This window comes from Lottia gigantea (assembly GCF_000327385.1).
Source record: "Lottia gigantea unplaced genomic scaffold LOTGIsca_9, whole genome shotgun sequence".
In the NCBI taxonomy this organism is placed as follows: domain Eukaryota; kingdom Metazoa; phylum Mollusca; class Gastropoda; family Lottiidae; genus Lottia; species Lottia gigantea.
Genome location: NW_008710950.1, coordinates 834,310 through 858,074, shown reverse-complemented (window position 1 = coordinate 858,074; position 23,765 = coordinate 834,310). Strand labels below are relative to the sequence as shown.

The 23,765-nt window shown below is 31.9% G+C and overlaps 3 protein-coding genes across 3 annotated transcripts; 1 reads left to right on the top strand and 2 right to left on the bottom strand.

Moving 5' to 3' along the window:
- Positions 1–1,011: 1,011 nt before the first annotated feature.
- On the bottom strand, positions 1,012–3,416 carry LOTGIDRAFT_177635 (hypothetical protein; the record flags this gene model as incomplete). Its single annotated transcript, XM_009068232.1, has 5 exons — positions 1,012–1,641; positions 1,834–2,011; positions 2,267–2,409; positions 2,702–2,840; positions 3,211–3,416. The coding sequence occupies 5 exons, from the start codon at positions 3,414–3,416 to the stop codon at positions 1,012–1,014; spliced, it is 1,296 nt and encodes a 431-aa protein (XP_009066480.1).
- Positions 3,417–5,859: 2,443 nt separating this feature from the next.
- Positions 5,860–11,397, top strand: LOTGIDRAFT_155694 (hypothetical protein; the record flags this gene model as incomplete). Its single annotated transcript, XM_009068231.1, has 7 exons — positions 5,860–5,907; positions 6,478–6,649; positions 6,923–6,981; positions 9,234–9,352; positions 10,610–10,774; positions 10,894–11,008; positions 11,317–11,397. 7 exons carry the CDS (start codon positions 5,860–5,862, stop codon positions 11,395–11,397), a joined length of 759 nt encoding a protein of 252 aa, XP_009066479.1.
- Positions 11,398–14,496: 3,099 nt separating this feature from the next.
- Positions 14,497–21,911, bottom strand: LOTGIDRAFT_109083 (hypothetical protein; the record flags this gene model as incomplete). Its single annotated transcript, XM_009068230.1, has 8 exons — positions 14,497–14,774; positions 17,488–17,596; positions 17,878–18,027; positions 18,857–19,027; positions 19,220–19,321; positions 19,658–20,025; positions 20,175–20,299; positions 21,646–21,911. Coding segments are annotated over 8 exons (1,569 nt in total), but the record flags the coding sequence as incomplete, so codon positions are not given.
- Positions 21,912–23,765: the final 1,854 nt, after the last annotated feature.

Genomic DNA, 23,765 nt, shown 5'->3' with positions numbered 1-23,765 from the left:
AAGTTGACAGACCGATGGACGGACAGAGTGTTTACGAGCAATTGATGTTGATAGAAGCACTTACTGTATACAGGTTAAAAGGCGATAACTCCTCAAAACTGACGTAAGAGGCCTAAATCTTGAAAAAGCCTTAAATTTAATCAGAAGTAAACTAGACTTTCTCAAACCTTTTGATTAAGGTCCAATAACATCCATTTTAAGTTTCATCAAAATCGGTTGAAAACTAAGAGTAATAGCATATTCAAGATTTTGGGGCAAGGGCAATAACTCTGCTTCTAACTGTCGAAAATAGCTCAAATTCGAACTTGATCTTCGTGTGTGATTAAATCAACTATATTTTGATTTGACACAGATAGGTAACCGCCCTTGATATACAATGATTTTCCACTTTGTGATTCTTCAGTTCATGTCAGTTGCTAACGAATTTGCTCATGAACTCATTGACAAATAAACAATTAATGACTTATTTCATTGGTTTTTATTATAACAATATAATCAATAACAATACTATAATTAAATGTCCTAATTACAATTTATCAAATTTAAATTTTACTCTCATTTGTAGAAATAACAATAATAACCTTACTTAAAACTATATGTACAATATTATTAATTATATCATTGTGCCCATATGGTACCATTTGATTTCAATATTTTAAAAAAAATTTGAAAACAGCTTTTTTTAGAGATTGTGATAAAACATTAGTCAACCAATCTAAACCTTTCTGTTTGATGAAAACATCTGATTTCAAAATCTACTTCATTAAACTATAATTGTCTTCATGATTTATTATTTCATTTTATTTATATTTTATTCAATATTGTATTTTAAAGATTCAATATTACTATCAAAATAAACTTGCTGTTTCAAAACCGATATTATTGTGCAAGCAACATGCCAAATTTTGTCAAGAAAATAAAATCATATACCATAATACCATACGACACATAAAAATTAATTGTGTTTTAAAATATATCATATCACAAAGAAAATAAACACTTATAATGTTCTTACACAGGTTCAATAGTTTCAAATTCTTCCGGACCAACCATTTTATAGTTAACTTTTTTATACCCTGGTAGATTTTGAACCCGTTTTTTATGCACCATGTCATAAAGAACTTGTACACTTCTCGGTATAGGTTTGAGATTGGCAATATTTTCCAACTGCTGATTATAATTCCATTGGCGAGGTCCCATATGATGGGCATATCGTGGTGGTAAACCTTCTGATAAACGTTTCTCAAAATCATTTTGAGTATCTTTATTCATTTCCTCCTCAGATGGTAAGGAAAATGTACCATCTAAACTACCTAAGACAAACTGAACTTGGTTGTTAAAAAGAGGAAAGGGACAAATTGTCTTACAGATACCAATAAAGGACAAACTAGGTAGTTCAGTGTGTATTACATGTTTATAAAGGGGAGTAACTCTTTCATCATTTATACTTAAATGACACTTTTCTGTTAAAAATGGAAATGTAAAATAATAGCCTGTACATAATAAAAGTACATCAGCATCACAGATTTCACCATTCTTGAATATTACACTTGTGTCTTTTACTTCTTGTATCCCTGATTTCTGTTCAACATTGGCTGGCAGAATAGAAGTAAGTGGAGCTTTATTGTGACTTAGATAAACCTTAAATAAACAAGAGAAGATGAATAAAATATTACAAATTACTTTCAAGAATTATTTGAACATGAATTTTTAGTGAATAAGCCATTTAATATTTTCATTATGTTGTAGGCTATATTAGAAAAAGAGAAATATATAAAGAGTAGAAATGAAATTTAGACATTGTGCTTCATTGTCCTGTGAATTAAAACTTACATTTTTAGCTGTTGAAGAAATTTCAATGGCTATATCTTGACCAGAGGCACCAGCACCTAATACCATTACCACTTTATCTCTCATAGATTCTTCATCACGATAATTATGACTATGGATTATTTCCCCTTTAAATTTTTCAATACCAGGCAATGAAGGATAAATTGGATCAGAATAATGACTGAAAATTAAATTTTTGCTTTTTTAAAAATGCTATAAACAGAAAACTTGAAAAAGGGACAAATTGCTTATCAATATTTGACACCTTGATGAGCAACAAAACAAATCCACAGCTTAATACCTTCAATGCCTTTCAACTCGCTTCTTAATTCTTGTAGAGTTACTTCACAACTTGGCACCATTTTTGTGGATTGAATTGAGCAAAAAGGTTTAAAAGTTCACATTTCATTTAAATTATACAAAATCAATCCATTACCCATTACAAACAATAACAGCATCAAATATTTCAGTTTGGTTATTTTCTTCCTTTTTATCAGTAGTATTAGTGTAAGATACTTCCCACTTTGTTTTATCTTTCAGGTCTTTGATAGGATTTACTCGTAAAACATAAGTTTTAAACTATAATTATACATATATGTGGATAATAAGTATTTGCTTGTACAGAAGATATTTTTAAATGGACAAGTGTTTTTAAAATAATATCTATACCAAAAATTAAAGGTCAAACTGTTTAGATACAAAAATTTAAAGTCCTATCAGATTTAGAAAAGAAATCTTTAATGCTTGTAAAACAAAAAATTACTTGACAAAGAACAGTGCTATACTAAGATGCTCATGACACTCTTTAGAAAAGGGATAATTTTGATGATATGTAAAAAAATAAAATCAAACTAAGTCGAAAGAAATTAACCTTAATATATGATGATAAACCATAAAAGTTACTATAACTTTCTAAATATCTCAAAACCTCTTCATGACCAATAAATGAAGGAAGATTCGCATTAAATTGAAAGTCTGGAAATGCCATAACTTCTTTTGGAAGATTGGTCCTGAAAAAAAGTAACATTTGAAATTTGAAATCTTTTAGAAGGAATACTGATCATATTAACGACCAAACTCCTAGCCTACATCTACTAATTTAAAATCCTTGCTAAATTTACAAACATATAGTAGAAATAATAATCCATGGATAAGTGTATCATGCCACTTTCAAGACAAAGGGTGAATAGTAAAATGGGTAGCCTATATTAAACCATATTTGAAAATAGTTTGGCATTAAAACTCTGATTGTTTAATTCTTTTGATAACAATTTTTTATTTTTGAAAAAATAAAATTGTTTTAAAATTTCCATTGCTAGATAACATGTTTACATCTTCATAATATAAGTTTGAGAACAATGTACCGTAAGTAAAACTTACTTTAGATGTTTGTACATACTAGAATGTATTGGTAAACCATTTTCATCTATTCCAGTTTTATCTGTATAAATCCACGTACCACCCACTTGATTACCTTTTTCAAAACAAACGGCTTCAAATACATGTGGTTTGGCTATTAGATGACGTAAAGCACAAAGCCCAGCAGCACCAGAACCAATTACTGCGACTCTTATATTGCTAGCCATATTACCTTCAATAAGATTTACTAAATTAGACATAATTCAATACTAAAGTTTAGTTAAAGTAGGCCTATGGTTATTAATCTTGTTTAATAGATCTAGATATTTAGACAAAAGCTCCTACACATGTAAGCCTAATTGACTTATTTGTATATGCTAACAGAACCTAACTTCATTTACTTAATTGTATCACTCTAATAATAAATGAAAAACCAACATCAGATTAACTTAGTAATTAACTGCTTTTATATATTGAGAGAAAGTGACAACAGTGGCCTAGCCTAACTTTTCATTCTTGTATTTTTATGGAATGCATATTCATCAAAATGAGAAGTCAACATGACTATACACCTGTAATAGAACTGCATGTTTGAATTAAATGCTGATTATCATTAATCATAAAGTCAGATTAACAAATATCCCATTTTGATAGTCCCCAAAACTCAGTAATGGAAGTAGGCCTAAACAAAAATTAGTTACCGGTACATTCTTTGATATTTATGTATCTGAAAAAAAGGTAAACATGTAGCTTACAAGCTTACATAGAATAATATTGAAATAATCTGTCTATCGTATTCCAAAACTTTCTTAAAAATACTATTAGTATTGTTTATACATGTATATATTTTTGTATATTTGAGTTACTAGACATATATAACAATTTTGTAAGGACAAAGTTCAAACAAACAAGAACCATGTAGATTCTATAATAACAGAAATGCAACATGTATTAACAGTTTCTAAAGTGGTATAGTTGCGCTAGGAAGTATTTACTCTTAGAATGTCTAATTACTCTGCATCTAAAATTTCTTTTTTCAGCTTGACGTTCGGAATATATCTTCGGACCTGGTTTCGGACTAACAACATCAATAGGAGTTTTCTACAGTTATCTACAGACTCTTACGTTTTTATTACTGTAGCAAAGTATGAAAATTCAAGATGTCAGCGTCCATGTTAAACAAAATTGTCAAATATTCTAGTGGACATTAGGCTAATATAACTCTATTGACAATGTATAAGAATATAAGCAAGAGGAAGAATGATTGGAGTAATTCAACTTTAATTGTTGTAAGAACCCCCCCTGCTATACACTAGGCCTATACAGGCCTCATTCATGTTTACAACATTTAACATTTAACCAGTTAAAATTTATTTTTACAGAAGAGAGGACAATTTTCAAGCAAAATTTGTGACTTTTGGGGTTGAAATTTCTGGGAGAGAAATGTGTCTCTTCTCAATGTAAACTTACAACAGATTGTATTTTTATCAACACAGATATGACATGGGGAAGATATTCCCATTTTCTCCAAAAATATCGAAAAAATTAAAAAAAACTTTTATAGTTTTAAATTTACTCAGACAATAGCTTCAATTTGAATGAATGATTACATCATTAATCTTATATATTTGTCATAAAATAGGTACAATTTATTTCAAATAATTTCAAATTCATGTATTGTCTGAGCACAGACCCTTGAAGTTCTGTCAACATGAATGAAATAAGGGCAGTGTGGAGAAAATAGTGTCAGCGTATATAAAGATAGTGGACCACAGCCATATACGCCCTTCACGGCATGCGGATGGTAAAAACGAAACATCCATTTTAAGTTTCATCAAAATCGGTTGAAAACTAAGAGAGTAATAGCATATTCAAGATTTTGGGGCAAGGGCAATAACTCTGCTTTTAACGGTCGAAAATAGCTCAAATTCGAACTTGATCGTTTTATTAATATGTATAACCATACCGAATTTCATTTGTTTCCATCACAAAATCTAGTTTTTAGAGCGTTTACGAGCAATTGATATTGATAGAAGCACTTACGGTATAGAGGTTAAAGGGAGATAACTCCTCAAAACTGACATAAGAGGCCTAAATCTTGAAAAAACCTTGATATTAATCAGAAGTACACTTAACTTTCTCAAACCCGTTGATTTAGGTCCAATAACATCCATTTTAAGTTTCATCAAAATCGGTTGAAAACTAAGAGAGTAAATAGCATATTCAAGATTTTGGGGCAAGGGCAATAACTCTGCTTCTAACGGTTGAAAATAGCTCAAATTCGAACTTGATCTTCGTTTTATGAATATGTATACACATACCGAATTTCATTTGATTCCATCAAAAAATCTAGTATTTAGAGCGTTTACAAGCAAATGTTTACCGACGGACTGATAGACCGACGGACGGAGAGGGGTGCAGACAATATATGTCCACATAGAGAGATGTGTATAAAAAGAGAAGGCTTCCAATGGCACAAATGTAAACAAAACTGCTTATCTGTTCGTGAAAGACTTCTCCCTTACTTTTTGACTGCCTACTTATGACTACTTTTTGTACTCTTACCATTTTTGTATTGATTTGGAAAATAGTCAACTTCCCTGAGCAAAACTCTCTTACACACATATGTAAATTTTTTGTGTGGGACTGCAGTGTAATGGCGTTTTGATCATGAAAGTTAACTATTTTCCAAAACAAGACAAAAGTGGTTTTTGTCAAGTACTAATAGATTGATTGCTGGAGTCATAAGTAAGCAGTCCTTCATTTAAAAAAGTAAAGCAGAAGTTTTTTATGAACAGGTAACAGCTACGTTTACATTTGTGCCTGTTATGCCATTGGCAGCCTTCTCTTTTTTATGTACGTTGACACTATTTTGTCGACATTGCCTTTTTTAATATTGACAGAACTTCAAGGGCCTGTGATCTGAGCGAAGCAAAACGTTAATTGATTTTTTTCTCTATTTTTTTATTTTTATAAGATTATATCTACCTCAAAATAGTAGCCTACTATAAGTCTTATTTTAAAAAGAAACACATTTTTCTCGTAAAAATTTTAACCTAAAAAGTTCCAGAAAATTATCCAAGAAAAGAACATGTTTTTATCAATATAATGATATTCTAAGACTAACAGTACTATTTTGATGCTGCCTTTCCAATTTTCTTAAAAACATAATGGAAAAATTAAAAAAAAAAAAACATTTCACCCTACACACTGTGTAGTACACAGCCAATAATTCTTATCTAGAATGATGTACTTTTGGGTTTATTATAAGTAATTTAATATTTTCAGCCATGTGTGTCAGTAGGAAATGTGGGACAGCTAGCGACAGATTTGATAATTTCATCATTAAATCTGGAAAAGGTTGGAATTATTTATCACAGTAGTATATTGCCTGTCATTGGTAATGATCCTTATACTCAGTTTTCTCAAAACAACTGTAGGTTAACAACACCTTGTGAAGGTATGTATGTTTCAGCCAGCCATTGTATTTCCGTCAAATTTCTCATTTTGGTTGTACGTGGAATCTTGACAAGTTAAAATGGTTTGATGTAACCAATGAAATGGATACACTAAACTGAACCATGAAGTCTAATCAATAATGAGAGCTCGTCATAAGCTCTCAGCTCATGTTTCTGATGAAAATACATGAGGAGATTTGAAATAGGAAAATGTGTAGTAGCCTGTTTTTTTCCCCTATTATAATTTCACAGTTCATATTTTAACCCTTTTACAGTCTATGAAAATAGTTCTCAAGATTTAGTTGTCTTACAACAGAGATCACCATTAATAAAGGTATTTTATGTTTACTTCTGACTTGTATACAAATTGAAATCACCCTTCCCAATTCACCTCTTAATCACTGTTCCTTCTCACTTTCTCTGACTATGAAAATTTGAATTAGAGTATTTGATTAAAGGGACAGTCTCACCGACTGTTCAGCTAATTGTACCAGAGTTTCAGGAACAGGAATTTTTTTTAGCTAAGCTAATCAGTAATAGTGTTCACAGCTCACCATCGAAATTTGAGCCCAGAATTATCTGCTTTTGAAAGTTAAAAGAAATAAAAGACATACGCCCACCAGCAGCTTTAATTGCAAGTACAAATCATTGTTTGTTGTCCATTCACGTTTAGGTTTTTCGTAAGTTAATGGCATTAACTCAAAAACATTTCATCGAAAATGCGTCAAGTTAGAACTTGTCCGAGATCTTCAATTACAATGATCACAACAAGTTTCATCAGAATCGGTTGAAAACTGTAGCTTCTATTGTGCTCACGAACAAATTTTGACGCGTTTTTACAAAGTCAAGGGCAATAACTCGAAAACCGTTCATCAAAAATGCATCAAGTTAGAACTTGTCCGAGATCTTATCAATTCCAATGATCACAACAAGTTTCATCAGAATCGGTTGAAAACTGTAGTGTCAATCCTGCTCACAAACTATTTTTAACAAATTTCGACGCTTTTTAACAAAGTCAAGGGCAATAACTCAAAAACCGTTCATCGAAAATGCGTCAAGTTAGAACTTGTCCGAGATCTTATCAATTCCAATGATCACAAGTTTCATCAGAATCAGTTGAAAACTGTAGCTTCAATCCTGCTCACGAACTATTTTTAACAAATATTGACGCGTTTTTACAAAGTCAAGGGCAATAACTCAAAAACCGTTCATCGAAAATGCGTCAAGTTAGAACTTGTCCGAGATCTTATCAATTCCAATGATTACACCAAGTTTCATCAGAATCGGTTGAAAACTGTAGCTTCAATCCTGCTCACAAACCATTTTTAACAAATTTTGACGCGTTTTAACAAAGTCAAGGGCAATAACTCAAAAACCGTTCATCGAAAATGCGTCAAGTTAGAACTTGTCCGAGATCTTATCAATTCCAATGATTACACCAAGTTTCATCAGAATCGGTTGAAAACTGTAGCTTCAATCCTGCTCACGAACTATTTTTAACTAATTTTGACGCGTTTTAACAAAGTCAAGGGCAATAACTCAAAAACCGTTCATCGAAAATGCCTCAAATTAGAACTTGTCCGAGATCTTATCAATTTCATTGATCACACCAAGTTTCATCAGAATCTGTTGAAAACTGTAGCTTCAATCCTGCTCACGAACTATTTTTAACAAATTTTGACGCGTTTTAACAAAGTCAAGGGCAATAACTCAAAAACCGTTCATCGAAAATGCCTCAAATTAGAACTTGTCCGAGATCTTATCAATTCCAATGATCACACCAAGTTTCATCAGAATCGGTTGAAAACTGTAGCGTAAATCCTGCTCACGAACTATTTTTAACAAATTTCTACGCGTTTTAACAAAGTCAAGGGCAATAACTCAAAAACCGTTCATCGAAAATGCGTCAAGTTAGAATTTATCTGAGATCTTATGAATTCCATCATAAGAAGTTTCATCAGAAGCGGATGAAAGCTGTAGCTTCAATCCTGCTCACGAACAATTTTTAACAAATTTCAAGACGTTCTTAGTCAAGGGCAATATCTCAACAACCGTTCATCGAAAAAAATATGTCAAATTCGAACTTGACCGAGATCTTATCAATCTAAAGCATCAATCCAAGTTTTATCAAAATCAGATAAAAACTGTAGTCTCTATAATGCTCACAAGAAATGTTGACGGACAGACGGACAGGGGCGACAACAATATACGACCACATAAAAGAATCTGTATAAAAAGAATCTGTAAAGAATTGTAGCCTGTAGAGTGAGTACAAGCCAAATGTGAACGGACCGACGGACTGTCAGGGTGATTACTATATACATCCAAAATATATTTGTGGGCGTTTAAAAAGTGAAATTTTAGTTTGAAGTATATTTGAAGGGATTATTTGTGTCGAAATCTTATTGAAAATACAATGCAAAATTTGGAATGTGTGAAATGAGATTGAGGAGGTAATTGGGAAGGGGCGAAATGGGAAAGGGACATAATGGGAAGTGGCAAAATGGAAATGGATTGGGTATATCCATTATCTTTAGTTGTTAGAACTTATAATTTCATGCAATATATTATTAACTCTATCCATAGGGAAAGAAAGAAGAATTTGTTACCTGGCTATCAGATTGGATAAAAGAAAATAGATTTAAACAAATCATTATTCTAACAAGTAGTTTTGCTCATGAAAGGGTTGACTCTCAAATATTTGGGTAAGAAAATATTAATTATGCAATTTGTTAAAGGTGCATTCTGGTTTTTTTTTTGGTAAAACATTTTTATTGTCAAAAACATCATAAATTATACCTGAAAATATTTCTAAAGTGTGCTATTATCTCTATGTATCTTCTTTATCAACTGAATTTGTTTTAAAGGGACAGGTGTGCCAATTTTTTTGACCAATCATACAAAAGTCTCAGAAACAGAATTTTTTAGCTAAGTCAATCAGTAATAGTGTTCTCAGCTCACCGTCAAAATTTGAGCCTTCAAATCCATGTGTGTCCAGAATTATCCGCGTTGGAATGTTAAAATGACGACTTGTCATTTTAAAATCTTCTGTGATATATAGAAAAGACATATTTAGAAATAGTGAGTAAAATTCATAACCTTACGTAAACTTTTGGGAAAAATTTCTATCTATTTTTTTGTATAGTTTTCACAAATTTTAGCAAATAATTTTTTGACCTACATAAAAAGCGGAATGTCCCTTTAAAAGCTAAAATATGTCTCAGACACATTATGATATTAGATTTTATAGCATCAAATCTAAGGCCATAATTTAAAAAACTTACTATCAGTCAAATCCATAATTTATTGCAATAAGGAGCTTCCAGTGCCATTGAATGCAAAATGTGTCATACATACCATGAACTACATAATGTAAATAATTATCTCACCTGTTTAAATATAAGACATTGGAGAAAAATTTAGGATCCTATGAAAACCCATATTGTCTTTTAGGTCATTGAATATCATTGCCAATTAGATTAAATATGATAGGCAGAAATACTGACAGTGTAATGCTCTCAGATGTTACTTTCATATTTGATTAGTCAAAAAAGACCACCCTCAAGTTGTTGGCAGTGATTTCATTGGGTCAGGGAGAAAACCCATATTGTTTTTTTAGGTCATTGAATATCATTGCCAATTAGATTAAATATAATAGGCAGAAATACTGACAGTGTAATGCTCTCAGATGTTACTTTCATATTTGATTAGTCAAAAAAGACCACCCTCAAGTTGTTGGCAGTGATTTCATTGGGCAATAGTCAGGGAGTAAATTTCGTCAGCAAACTTTTCACAGCTCAGATCTTCTCATTAATTACTTTTAACAATTAATGCAATGTTTTAATAGCATTTAAACTTCCATTAAGTTTGAATGCATTTTAATGGTAGCATTTCATTTAAATAATGTCTGTAGCCTGTGGAGAGAGTCAGATTGTATTGTATTGGGCATACATTTCTTCCAGATGTCAGCTTCGTATTTTAATGTCAAAATCTGTTGAAGAAAAAAATGGTAAATTGTTTTTGGAAACCTTGAAATGGAAAGAAGTAGAAAAGAGACATGGTGATGAAATGACAGATTCTATATTTTTACCTGGTAGTGGTATGGCTAAACAGTTATTTCATAAGTGGTATGTTTCAATTTGCACAAGTAGAAATTAAAATAATAAAATGCCAAGTTAAGTAAATAAATGTTACTAGTTCAGACACTAAGCCAAGGTTTTTTTTTTTTTTTTTTTTTTTTTTTTAGTTCAGAGAGTTCTGTATTGATGATGTCATTGTTTTGTTCAGAAGGTGATAATATACAAGACTCTATAACCCTATGTAATTGTCTGAATTCCTGGTTACATCTGATTGGACCTTCAGTAAGTGTTGTTTTAGAATTTTTGATGTACTCATTGGAGTGCTGAGTTTTAAAGATATAAGGGAGGATCCAATGACGTAACATAATGAAGTATATTCAATATTGATATTTGTCAAGGAAATTGGGAGGTAAAGACTACTTTCATCGCTATCTTTGAAAACAACCCTTGTCAACCATGTTTACTCAAAAGGAAGCCATAGTCAAAAAAAGGAGCAAAGTTATCTCACTTAAACCAAAGTCTAAAAGAGGCAAGAATAATTATATTAGAAACACTGAAATTTGAATGACCGGTCTTCTTTTAATTTTCAGAAAAATATTCACACTTGGAAAACACCAGAATCATGGAAATTAGTTTATGGCAGCCATTTTGATCAAACATTGTTTCACTGAATTGTGTACTACTTCAAAGAATGATCATAAAACTTCTCAAGAATGGTCAGTACGAGTATATTATATTCATCAGTGAATTTACCTGGTGTCATGAAGTTACCACAGAATCCCTGTAAAATCTGGAAAATTGAGAAAAATTCATAAAACTAAGTAATTATTGAAAAAAGCTTAATCTTAATATTAGGCTAAGCGTTTTTCAATAGTTAATTTAATATAATAATTTTTTATATTTTTATAGATAAATGGATAATTACTAAGTTTTTTTGGATTTATCGGATTATATAAGGATCCTGTTATGTTATTTATGACACCAGGAATATCTACTGATGAATATATGCTCTTATTAGCCAAGTATAAAATTTTATGTTTATTCTAAGACGTATTATTCCTTTAAGTAGTGAAAAGTAATATGTAGCATTTGTGCAAACCAACCGTTTGTTGTGTTTATTTTTTTGTTCTAGTAAGCTTTTATGGTTTCTTCCTATGAATAACTTTTGCTCTGACTTGATGTTCAGTTTCATTGGGCAATGACTATTTACCACTGTCGTGGTAAGCGTGGTATATAGCCATAAGTACCCTTACAGCTATTTACCACAGTGTGGTAAATAAAATTAGTCATGACTTGATATTCCTTTCGGGAAAAATTGCTTAAAAATACCTAAACATTCAAAATAACGATTTTGCAATCAAAAACTCATGTTCATCATAAATCCCCTTTTTGAAAAATAAATGTTATGTTTATTTACAAATTAATGTCAAGGGCAATTGTGAAGAGTTCCAAGTTCAAGGCTGAATACTTCTCAATTCAAACCTATCTAAAAAGTTCTGCATTGTATGAAATTTGGTGTACATTCATTTGCTTTCAGCAATAGATTTTAATTACATATTAGTCAAAATTTACTTTTAACCCTGCTAATAAATGGGAAAGCAAGCTTATAGTTCAAAATCAATTCAGGACTAATCTTCCCCGATGGTATTTTGTTTGAGAATAAGTTTTATGCAATTTGTCTCCTAATATTAGTGCGTAACTATAGTGTATTTAGAGGGTAGTGCCCTTCACTCCGTCAATGAAATTTTGGCTATGCCCCTGAGTATGTAGTGTATATTTCCACAACAATTGTGGTGTTGGGTGATATGAGAATAAAAATCCCATAGAAGTGCTTTCGACCCTATACATTTTTGGTATTTTCATGTTTGCCCCATGTTGATTCTGTTTGAAATGGGCACAATATTTATAATTTTGAAACCTAAAAAGTGATGAAATCCACCAAAAAAAAAAACGTAAAATTTAGTTACCACGTTTCGTCTCTATGATAGACTAACATGGTGACATTGGCCTAAATTAACAATTTACCACACCGTGGTATATAGCTGTAAGGGTACTTGTGACTATTTACCAAGCTTTCCACGCAAGTGGTAAATAGCCACTGCCGTTTCAGTAAACTTGAAAAACAGGTTTCATTCTCTTTGAAGCACATTGCAGGTGACCTTTTGTTTGATTGGCTGGCAGTGTTATTTGACAGCTAAATGTTATATTAGGGATTGGTTAGATACTAACTGGAGTGTCTAAATAGAAATAATAAAGATAGTGGACCACAGCCATATACGCCCTTCACGGCATGCAGATGGTATAAACGAAACATCCATTTTAAGTTTCATCAAAATCGGTTGAAACCTAAGAGAGTAATAGCAAATTCGAATTTGATCTTCGTTTTATGAATATGTATACACATACCGAATTTCATTTGATTCCATCAAAAAATCTAGTTTTTAGAGTGTTTACAAGCAAATGTTGAAGAACGAACGGACAGTGCCGACAATATACGTCCACAGAGAGATGTGGGCGTATAAAAACTAATAATAAAACGGAAAGTTTGGTCTAATATCAGACCGAGTACTTGTGTACTGCTGATAGGGGCATAATTAAATGTTTATTGCATGGTAACAATTACTATTAAAGGACACAGTCAAGCCTATCACTGAACAGACAGACAACTTCATTAAATATAAATTATATTAAGTTATGAAAATAAAATGGTCCAACTACTAGAATATATATTTAATATGATTTGTCTTTAATAGTTGAGAATATTTACATTGAAAGAGAAATACCAGAAAGAGTTAAAAGGCAAGAATAAAATGAAAACATGACAATGATCAAAAAGTGAATGAAATCGATGTATAAAATATTTCAAAAATAACATGCCAAAACATATTCTTGGCCAGCAGATTTTCAGGATGAAGTTTATATATGGATGGAAATGATTGTGTTACAGTGAGTACAGAAACTACAATCAAGAATCTCAGTTGAAATGAAATGAGTTTTACGGGCTACTAAATCTCAGTTAAACGAGAATAGATAACATATGAACAGTTAAAACATGAATGGATGCCACATTTAAATAATTCAAAAACAGTTAAATGGTCATAATTTTAACTATATGCGGCAACATGAATGGTTAAAGGGACAGGTAGGCCATTTTTTTTGACCAATCATACCTTAGTCTCAGAAACTGGAATTTATCACTAATAGTGTTCTTCAAATCCATCTGCATCCAGAATTATCTGTGGTAGTATGTTAAAATACTCTGTGATATATAGAAGTGACATATATAGAAATAGGGAGAAAATTTCTTAGTTTGAAGTATTTTTGAAGGAATTCTGTGATTTTCATACATTTCAAGTACTTCTGAAGACTATTTAGATATATTCAAGGCTAAAATCAACCATCCAAAATGCAGCACCTGTCCTGTATTAATTTACTAGACATTTGAAGCTCATTAAATAAACCAGAAACTCTTCGTGAACAAGAAATATAGTTTCATACAGATACAGCTAGCTAAAATTAACTAGCAAAGCAAATATAAAGACAAATACTTCCCATTAAAAGCTTGCACATGTCCAAAGATTGTAGTTTGATAAAAGTATTTGATTTGTTATTAATTGGTATCAACATTAAATATCTTAACAAACCTATACCATTATGTGATTAGTTATCAGAATATAAATAAACTTCTTAGAGAAGAGTTCAAAAAGAATTATTAACACATGTTAATGTATTATAAATAAATTTAAAATCTAAATCTAATATCCCATCAATTAAATCTTAAATCTATCGGAGAAATGAGGTGATTCAGCTTTAGTTAATGGCTTGTCACTATGGTGTATTTTGACAGCAGCAAAGCTACGTATAGGATTAGCTTTATGTACAGTTTCTTGTCTTTCACGAGCTATCCTTTCCTTTTCAGCTTCCATTTCTTCATGTTCTCTTTGCCTCTTCTGTGCATCAATTTCAGCTTCTTTATACTTCTTGTACATTTCATAACTCTCCCTTTTAGCTGCGCGTCTTTCAGTAAATAACTCAAAATCTGATACATCTGGATGAGAAAAAAGGAATATAAGGAAATTATTTGCAAAAATTAACCAATATTGTCCCTTCGAATTTCAACATGAACTGCCGTTTAAATGATAAACAAACAAAATAATGGGTTGATATACATTTGTGATATAAAAGAAATCAAAGACTAGATCCACAGGCTGCATGTGGTTCTGACGCAGTGCGTAACAGTTTTGATTTTTAAAACTTAAAACATTACAGTAACATGATTTTCTACACTAATAAACTGGATATAGGTCGTTTAAACTAAAAAGCATATTCAACAGACTGCTGAAACTTGTGTCTCCTTCTCTAGATCACCCATCGCACAGCATATTCGACAGATCGCTTTAACTCATTACATTCCTTACGGGGTCAATTTTGTCACCAGACTTGTGTACAGAACAATTCAATTTACATGATTTTAAAAATATGTGCTCAATAGGATGTCCTATATAAGTTAAGCTACAGCAGTTGAAGGGTAGCAAACTACGGAACCTTTATCATTTAGACCACAAAAGATAGATATTAACGTATCCTCAAACTCACACTAAGTCAAGGGCAATAACTAAAAAAAAGTTTGTAGCAAATTCGAACTTGACCGCGTCTGATCAATCCCAATGCTCACACAAAATTTCATCAAAATCCATTGATAATTGAAGCTTCTATTGCTCTCACAACCAAATTTTGATCCAATTTTACTTAGTCAAGGGCAATAACTCAAAGATAGCTTGCCAGGCAAGGTAACATACACCCACTACCAGCTGTAAGAAATGATCTTTAGTGGCTTAATAATGTATTTTCTTAAATTCATCTATAAGTCAAGGCAAAAACCTGAAACAGTTCATCATATCATCAAATTCAAACATGAACAATATCTCATTGCTGTACACACAAGGGCAATAACCCGTTCACCTGATTATTACCAATTACTAAATTGACAGAGACCTCATCAATATATAATGAATAATAACTGTAGACTATGTTGTGCCTGTGAGCCGAATTTGAGTAGTTTTTACTAAATCAAGGGCAATAACTCTGAAACCCTTCATCCGATTGTTACCAATTGCGAACTCAACTGAGATCTCAACATATTCATGCATACCTAGTTTCATCTAGGTTGGATAAAAACTGTAGTCTCTATCGTGGCTACAATCAAAAGTCAAAGGCAATAACTCCAAAACCCTTTATTACCAATTTCGAAATTGACTGAGATCTCATCAATATATACATTCCATGTGGGCATATAAAAACCGTTTATCGAAACATCGTCAAATTCAAACGTAACCCGTCATCTTATCAATCCCAATGCTCACAAATTTTGACGCGATTTTACTAAGTCAAGAGCAATTACTCAAAGATAGTGGACTACAGCCATATACACATACCGAATTTCATTTGATTCCATCAAAAAATCTAGTTTTTAGAGCGTTTGCAAGCAAATGTTGACGGATGGACCTTCGTTTCATGAATATGTATGCACATTCCGAATTTCATTTGATTCCTCTAGTTGTTAGAAAGTTTATGAGCAATTGATATTGATATAAGCACTTACTGTATAGAGGTTAAACTCACGTAAGAGGCATAAATCTTGAAAAATCCTTAAATTTAATCAGAAGTAAACTAAACTTTCTCAAACCTTTCGATTTAGGTCCAATAACATCCATTTTAAGTTTCATCAAAATCGGTTGAAAACTAAGAGAGAAAGAGCATATTCAAGATTTTTGGTCAAGGGCAATAACTCTGCTTCTAACAGTCAAAAATAGCTCAAATTCGAGCTTGATCTTCGTTTTATGAATATGTATATATAAACCAAATTTCATTTGATTCCATCAAAAAATCGAACGGACAGGGGTGCCGACAATATACGTCCACATAGAGAGATGTGGGCGTATAAAAACCGTTCATAGAAAAATTATCAATTCGAACTTGATCCCAATGCTCACACCAAGTTTCTTTACAATCAAATTAAAACTGTAGTCTATATTGTGCCCACAAGAAATGTTGACAGACCAACAGACAGGGGCAACAACAATATACGACCACATATTCATGTGGGCATAAAAATCGTTCGGGTCACCAAAGGTCAAGGTCACGATATACAACCTTTCAAAGTATTCATGTTTTTCAACTGGAAGTAAATACAAAACAAAATCAAAACTGATAAATCGGTTCTCAAATATTATTTAGCAATCAATATTAGGACCCATTTTGATTTAAAAAAAAACATGCATAGTTAACAAAGAAGAAAATACAAAATTTTCAGAAATTAAAAAATGCAATTTTGATTGAATTATCTAGTGTTATGTATCATTATTAAGGGCAGATTTTTGGTGTTTGCAAATTAGGTCACGTGACAGAGCTCTTTAAAGATAAAAATCGTACTTTTCAATAAGTTATAAAACCAGAAGAAAACATTGGACAACACAAATACGTATATGACCAGAAATAGAAGAAAAGCATTTTTTTTATTTTACAAGCAAATAGCGTAATATAAATAGAAAAAATGTAAAAAAGCCATTGTCCACAGGTCATTTCCAGTTGGTCAAAATGGTGCCGTGTTACATTTAAAAAATAATTGTCCAATATACTGAATAGAAAACAGGAACGGACAAGTATGTTTGCTTCTTGAAAAAAAACCCAAGCAAACGTAAAATTCTAAAAAAAAAAAAAAAAATAGACATTTCCAAAAGAATGCACTGCAAAAAACCTACCTGTTAAGGGTTTCGTTGATTTTTTAGGAACAAATGGTTCTTGATAAATAACAGTAAGGGGTCTAGCCTTAAAAACAGTCTTGTCATCAGATAACATATCTTCTTCATTCTAAAGTAAAACAATTGACTTGGTTTTGTTTATCAATTATAAATCAAAATTAATAATCAATTCTGGAGTTCTTCAGTCTCAGATTGAATTTGTCACCACCTAGTTGAATAGTATGTATGTCTAACATTTCAAACATTTACGAGGTACAAACAAGAAGCTTTTATTTAAAAAACAATCTTTAATATCTTTTAAAAAAAATTTTTAAGAATTTTCCAGATATGATTTGGATTTGAAAAGCAAATTTAGGTAAGGAAAATTCTGTAATAAATAAAATATCTTACTCTGCTTTGACTATCCTCAGCTCTCCTTGAACTTCTAAAATCAACTTCAAATTCAAATGGAACAGGCATTGTCCATTTTTTACCTTGTTTTTCTGGTATACCAACGGGTTCATCAAGTTGTGGCATGGGCTGGGCATGGAATTCTCTTGCCTGTAATAATATATAATAATGGTAGCGTCTTTTTATACCATCAACTAGTTAATACTTGTGGCTAATTTGATAATTAATAACATACTAGGTATCAGTCCAAAATCAGTTGAAAATGCATTCAATGATTCATATAGAATCAAAAGCCATCTTTTATCTTTTGCCCATGAAATTAAGTTTTAATGAATTTTAAGTTCATATTTCTAGCCACAAGATTGTGATTTTTTAGATCATGAGAAATGAGTCATGGATAGTCCAAGGTGGCATATCACGATCATCTTTGGACATAAAAAACTCATAAAAACCTTGTGCAACTTGTTAAGATTAATAGAAAACAGTGCTTAAATGCAAAATGAAAAGAACAGAATTATTTTCACCTTTTTCTCCTCCTCAAATATTTTTCGCCGTTTTGCTGCTCTCCTTAGCTCCATCTGATGTGTCTGTTCTTCAAAGGAGAAGGGTTCTGGTATGGTTTTCTTGTGAGTTAGTTTAGGGTTAAATGGAACTCCAACATGTGGAACAGGGCGTGATCTAAGAACATGTACTGCTTCCTGTGCATAACGGTATTGAAAACAATGTGAAAGGTTAAAAACTATTAAAGTGATTAAAAAGTGCAAAATAAAAACAAAGCAACATACATGAATCAATATGTTTCTAATAGGATCTTTATAAAATTCATAACCTTTTTTAATCCCAAATATTAAATACCATTTTGAGGACAGTATCAATTCATGTTTGCCACTATTTCAATTAAAATAATTCAGCACTCATATAAAAGGTGTTAAACAGTGGTGTTAATACAGTGTCATTTCTTTTTCTGGCTGCTTCTGACCTTCTGTTCATCATCCAGTACTTGTTGTATTTTAGCCTCTTTCTTAGCAGCCCTCTCTCGATCCCGATTTTCAAAACTAAATGGTTGCATGACTGTTGTTTTGTGTGATATCTTAGGTTGAAATGGTAAACCATAATGAGGTACATGACGAGCTCTATGAATTTTATCATGCTGAAAATCACAATCTGCGTACATGTATAAGAGATCTATCCAAAAGTATTCTCATAACACATTGAATTTGATGTTACCAAAATTACATGATCTGCATATAAGTTGGGAATTTCTCTATTTGGACAAAGAATTTACCATTCGTTAATACCATTCGAAAAATATACTTTGATAACAATATAAAATATAGCTAACCTTATCTTCTGGTATTTCTACTGGTAATCTTACTCTGTTTTTCAAAGCAAAAGCTGGTGATTGTGGAACTGTACCAGGAATTTCTTTTGCAGGCTTCACTCCCTAGAAAATTGATTATCAATAATTGTGCAAAATTACAAGTTAATTAAAACAGGTGATCATATTTTTGTAAAATTTTATTGTTAACTAATAAATGTTGCATGTCCTTCATGTTCTGCTTACACATAGGAATTGACCAGTTACAAGAAAACATTGAATAGCACATTCATGAGATTGATACCACTGATTTATTACCGTACCTGCAATAGTCTGGACTTGACTGCAAATGCAGTGATTTGATTGTATTGTATGTAAATTCAAATACAATTGTATGTCAATCATCTCAAATAAAGTCTATAAACACAATCTTCATGTTTAAAAACACAGAGAATTACTTACCACTACACCTTCCAGTATTTTATTATTAACAGGTTGTGCATGGAAAACAAACTTTTCCTCATCTTTAACTTTAGAAGCTTCCCTGTCTTTAACTCTTTTATCAGAGCTTAAATTAAAACCCTCAACTTTCGTTGTAGGTTTTTTGACAATCTGTTTTATGCCAGTGGTTTGTTCTAATATCTTAGTATTAACAGGACGGGCATGGAACTGATTTTTCTTCATTTCTTCAATTTCTTTTTCCTCTAACTGTTGGTGGCTTGGAACTCTGATTGGTCTATTTCGTCTTGTACATTGTAAATTTGGGGTATGAGGCATTGTTATTTTTACCTTCTGTGGTGATTTAGAATTAGACCTCAATCTTTTTAAACCTGAAAGAGTACAGAACCGTGTTTTGAAGTTAATAGTATGCATCACTATTTGACTTAAACCAATCATTACATTTTTATAGTTACACCTTCACCTAAAGCCGGTAACTATACCGGTACTGTGAAAATCAAAATAAAATAGGTCTATTTACCTTTGCATCTGTCTTTAGCTCTAGTATGAAATCTTTCTGGTGTTCCTTTTTGAAAATTCAAAATTCTTTCAGCCATTGACTCAAATTTATTATTGTCTACTGATTGTTTACTTCGTTCCTTCTCACTTTCTTTTGACTAAAACAAAAATTCAACAGATACATGGAACTTTAAAAGCCTTCAATGTTCCTGCTTTTTTAAAATAACAAGTCAATGATGTATTAAGAGTCACATCAAATCTATTGCCTCAATAACAAAAGTTGGGGGTTTACAATCAAAAGGGCTTAAGCATAGTTAAGAAACTATCTATGATACTTCTTAATTGAAAAAAGAAGGGACATTAACCCGGATGTGAAAAAAGAAGGGACATTTCGATAAACTGGCAAAAAAAAAATATCTTTTGAGTTTTACGTAAACCTTTTAACACCAAGAAGTACCGGTATATTTGTCGGTGTTATGCTAAGATTCCATATACGCATACATACATGGCCCTTGTGGATCCATCATGCGTCAAATATGATTTCATATGTGCGTTAAACGTATGTGTTATCTTTTTAAATTCAAAAATTGCTACGCCCAACGATTTTTTTTTTGGCGCAAGATGGAGACCATTTGACGGATACCGCTTCCGCATATATGGAATCATACGCTCTTAAACCAACTATTTCCATTTTTAACGCATGGCGAGTATATGGAATCTTAAATTTAGAAAACTTATGAACAGATTATAAGCAAAATAAACTCCAAATGAGAGAGAAATATGACTGCTACTTTTTCTGGTGGTTTCAACTACAAATAGTAGGCCATTATAAAGGACAAAGATAGCTTGCGAGACAAGGTAACATACGCTCACTGGCAGCTGTCAGAAATGATAAAACAGTCTTTAGTGACTAAAGTACAAATTTTCTCATATTGAAGAAATTTTATTAGTTTGAATTCAATTACATATATGCCAGTTATTTATGTGGAGTAATTCCACAAAATTTTTTAAAATCAATATCAAAAACCCAAATACAACAAACAATTAAATCACACAGCTCTAATCAAGGGGCAAAAACAACTTTTAACGCGTGTTTACAAAGTTAAGGGCAATAACTCAATAAAAACGTTCATCAAAAATATCTCAAGTTATAACTTGTCGAAGATCTTAACAATTCCAACGATCACACCAAGTTTCCTCAAAATCGGTTGAAAGCTGTAGCTTTCTATTGTGCTTACAAACAAATTTTGAAGTGTTTTACAAAGTCAAGGGCAATCACTCCAAAACTCGTCCGAGATCTTATCAATCTAAAGCATCACAAGTGCTCACAAGAAATGTTGACGGACGGACCGATGGATATACTAGTTTATACCGCTTACTTAATAATTAGTACGCTCTGTTTTTATATTAACCCTTTTCAAGTTGATCATCTAGATTAAGAAACATAGCAGTAAATAACATATTTTAGAAATTTTTCAAGGTGTTATTTACACCATTTTGAATAATGAATATTTTGCACACTTACAGATCCTGACTTCATCTTATCTTTAATATTACTGAAGAAGCCTTTCAGTCTATTCTGGGATTTATTTTCTTGTTCTATATTTTTGTCACTACGACCTTTGATCACAGGGACAGCTGCTCCACCTTCCTTCAACTTCTTTAATGATTCTTCAGCTAACTTCCTTCTCTGTACCATTTGTCTTTGTAATTCAGCTATTTTCTCTAATTCTTGTTCTTCAGAATTTTTAACAACTCTTGGTGAGCCAACACTTGCTGTCTTTCTCCTATAAAATAATGTTCAGTTCATGTTCAGTTAAATCTTGTCAGAAATTAGGTATAAAGTACACTTTATCAATAACAGTTTTTACATATGTCTTTAACTTTCTTGACTAGCTTAGCACTAAGTGAAATACATCAGTGGGCTAATAGAGCAACCTTTAATCTCAGAACAGTTGTACAAAGGTACATTTGGAATAAAATGCAAAACATGATGTAGCATTAAGACAAGGTTTTTTGTAATAACAGTTTGTGTTACAGTGATACTTCAGTATTTAGTATAGAAAAGAGGTACCACTGAGATTTCAGAAACGCTTATATTTGTACTTACTTCATAAATTTTGGTGTCATGGGCATGGTGATCTTAGGTTTCTTCTGAATATCTGTGGTTTGTACCACCAATCTTTCTGTAGACAAGCCACGTCTTAAAGTAGTTCGATTTACTGGACTGTTACACGATTTTGTTCTTAAAGATGATGAACGCTTTAACTTGGATTGTGAATCAACTTTCTTAAGTACCTTTTTAGCACCTTCCATTGAATTTCTTCTCTTATGTAAATTTGACATAGAACTAACTTTTTTCATTGAATTATTTTCAGAATTAGGATTCAGACGAGGTGATTGTCTTACAGGTGCAGACTTTAGTACTCTCCTGGAAAATACAAATTATCTGTTGCAGAAATAGAATAACAATTTTTCTCAAATCAAAACAAAATTATTGACAGCATAAAATGTAACAAAATTTAATACCATATTTAGACTATCAATATACACAAGTCCTAGTCTTGTCCTGGATAGTTTATCATGCCTACTAATACAGCACCCTAGGTGCTACTCCTTGCCAGAGTGTCTGAGGGAAGATGGATTCGAAAATCTTGATAAACTTTTCCTATCAGGGGATTGAACCCATGACCTCATGGATAGCGACCCACCACTGGCCCCCGTTTCACTAAGGCATGCGTAAGTATTAAGTGAGAAAGAGGCATAAGTATGAAAATACGTGACATAAAATCAATAAATCGCATTTCACCGTCACTTGCATTTACTTACATCCGTCTCACTACATACGTAAGTATTAAGTTAAAAAGTGACGTAAGTATGAAAACGTGTGACGTAAAAAAATCGTCTTTCACTGTCACTTGTCAAAATGGCATCATCCGCATGAAAACATAACTGGTTCAATTATGAAAAATCGTCATTTTTCGAAGCTGTTATAAAAATTTTTAATACAATTCGCGCCAAGTTCAGTCCTGGGGTGACCCGCAAAACCAAACAAGAAGCATGGTCGATGCAAATGCAAAGATAAATAGGCCTAATTAAATATTGAACTGAACACTTCTAAAGTTAAACTTGCTTAGTTAATATTATCCTAAACTCAATTTTGAAATCATTAAATAAAAGACATAATAATATTATGGATAAGCTAAACGCATGCCCTCGATACAAGCCATGTGCTTCGAATGCATTTCAATGAATGTTTAGATTCGCCACTTTCTATCGTGGTTACAATCGAAATTTGATGCATTTTGATAAGTCACAGGCAATAACTCCAAAACCATTCATCCGATTATTACCAATTTCGAAATTGACTGAGATCTCATCAATATATACATGCATTACCAAGTTTTATCAAGATCAGATGAAAACTGTCGTCTCTATTGTGCCTACAAGCCAAATTTGATGCGCTTTTGCTAAGTCAAGGGCAATAATTCTAAAACTGGTCATCCAATTAATACCTATTTCGAACTTGACTGAGATCTCATACATATATACATGCATACCAAGTTTCATCAAGATTGGATAAAAACAAGAAAAGTGAACGGAGGGACAGGGG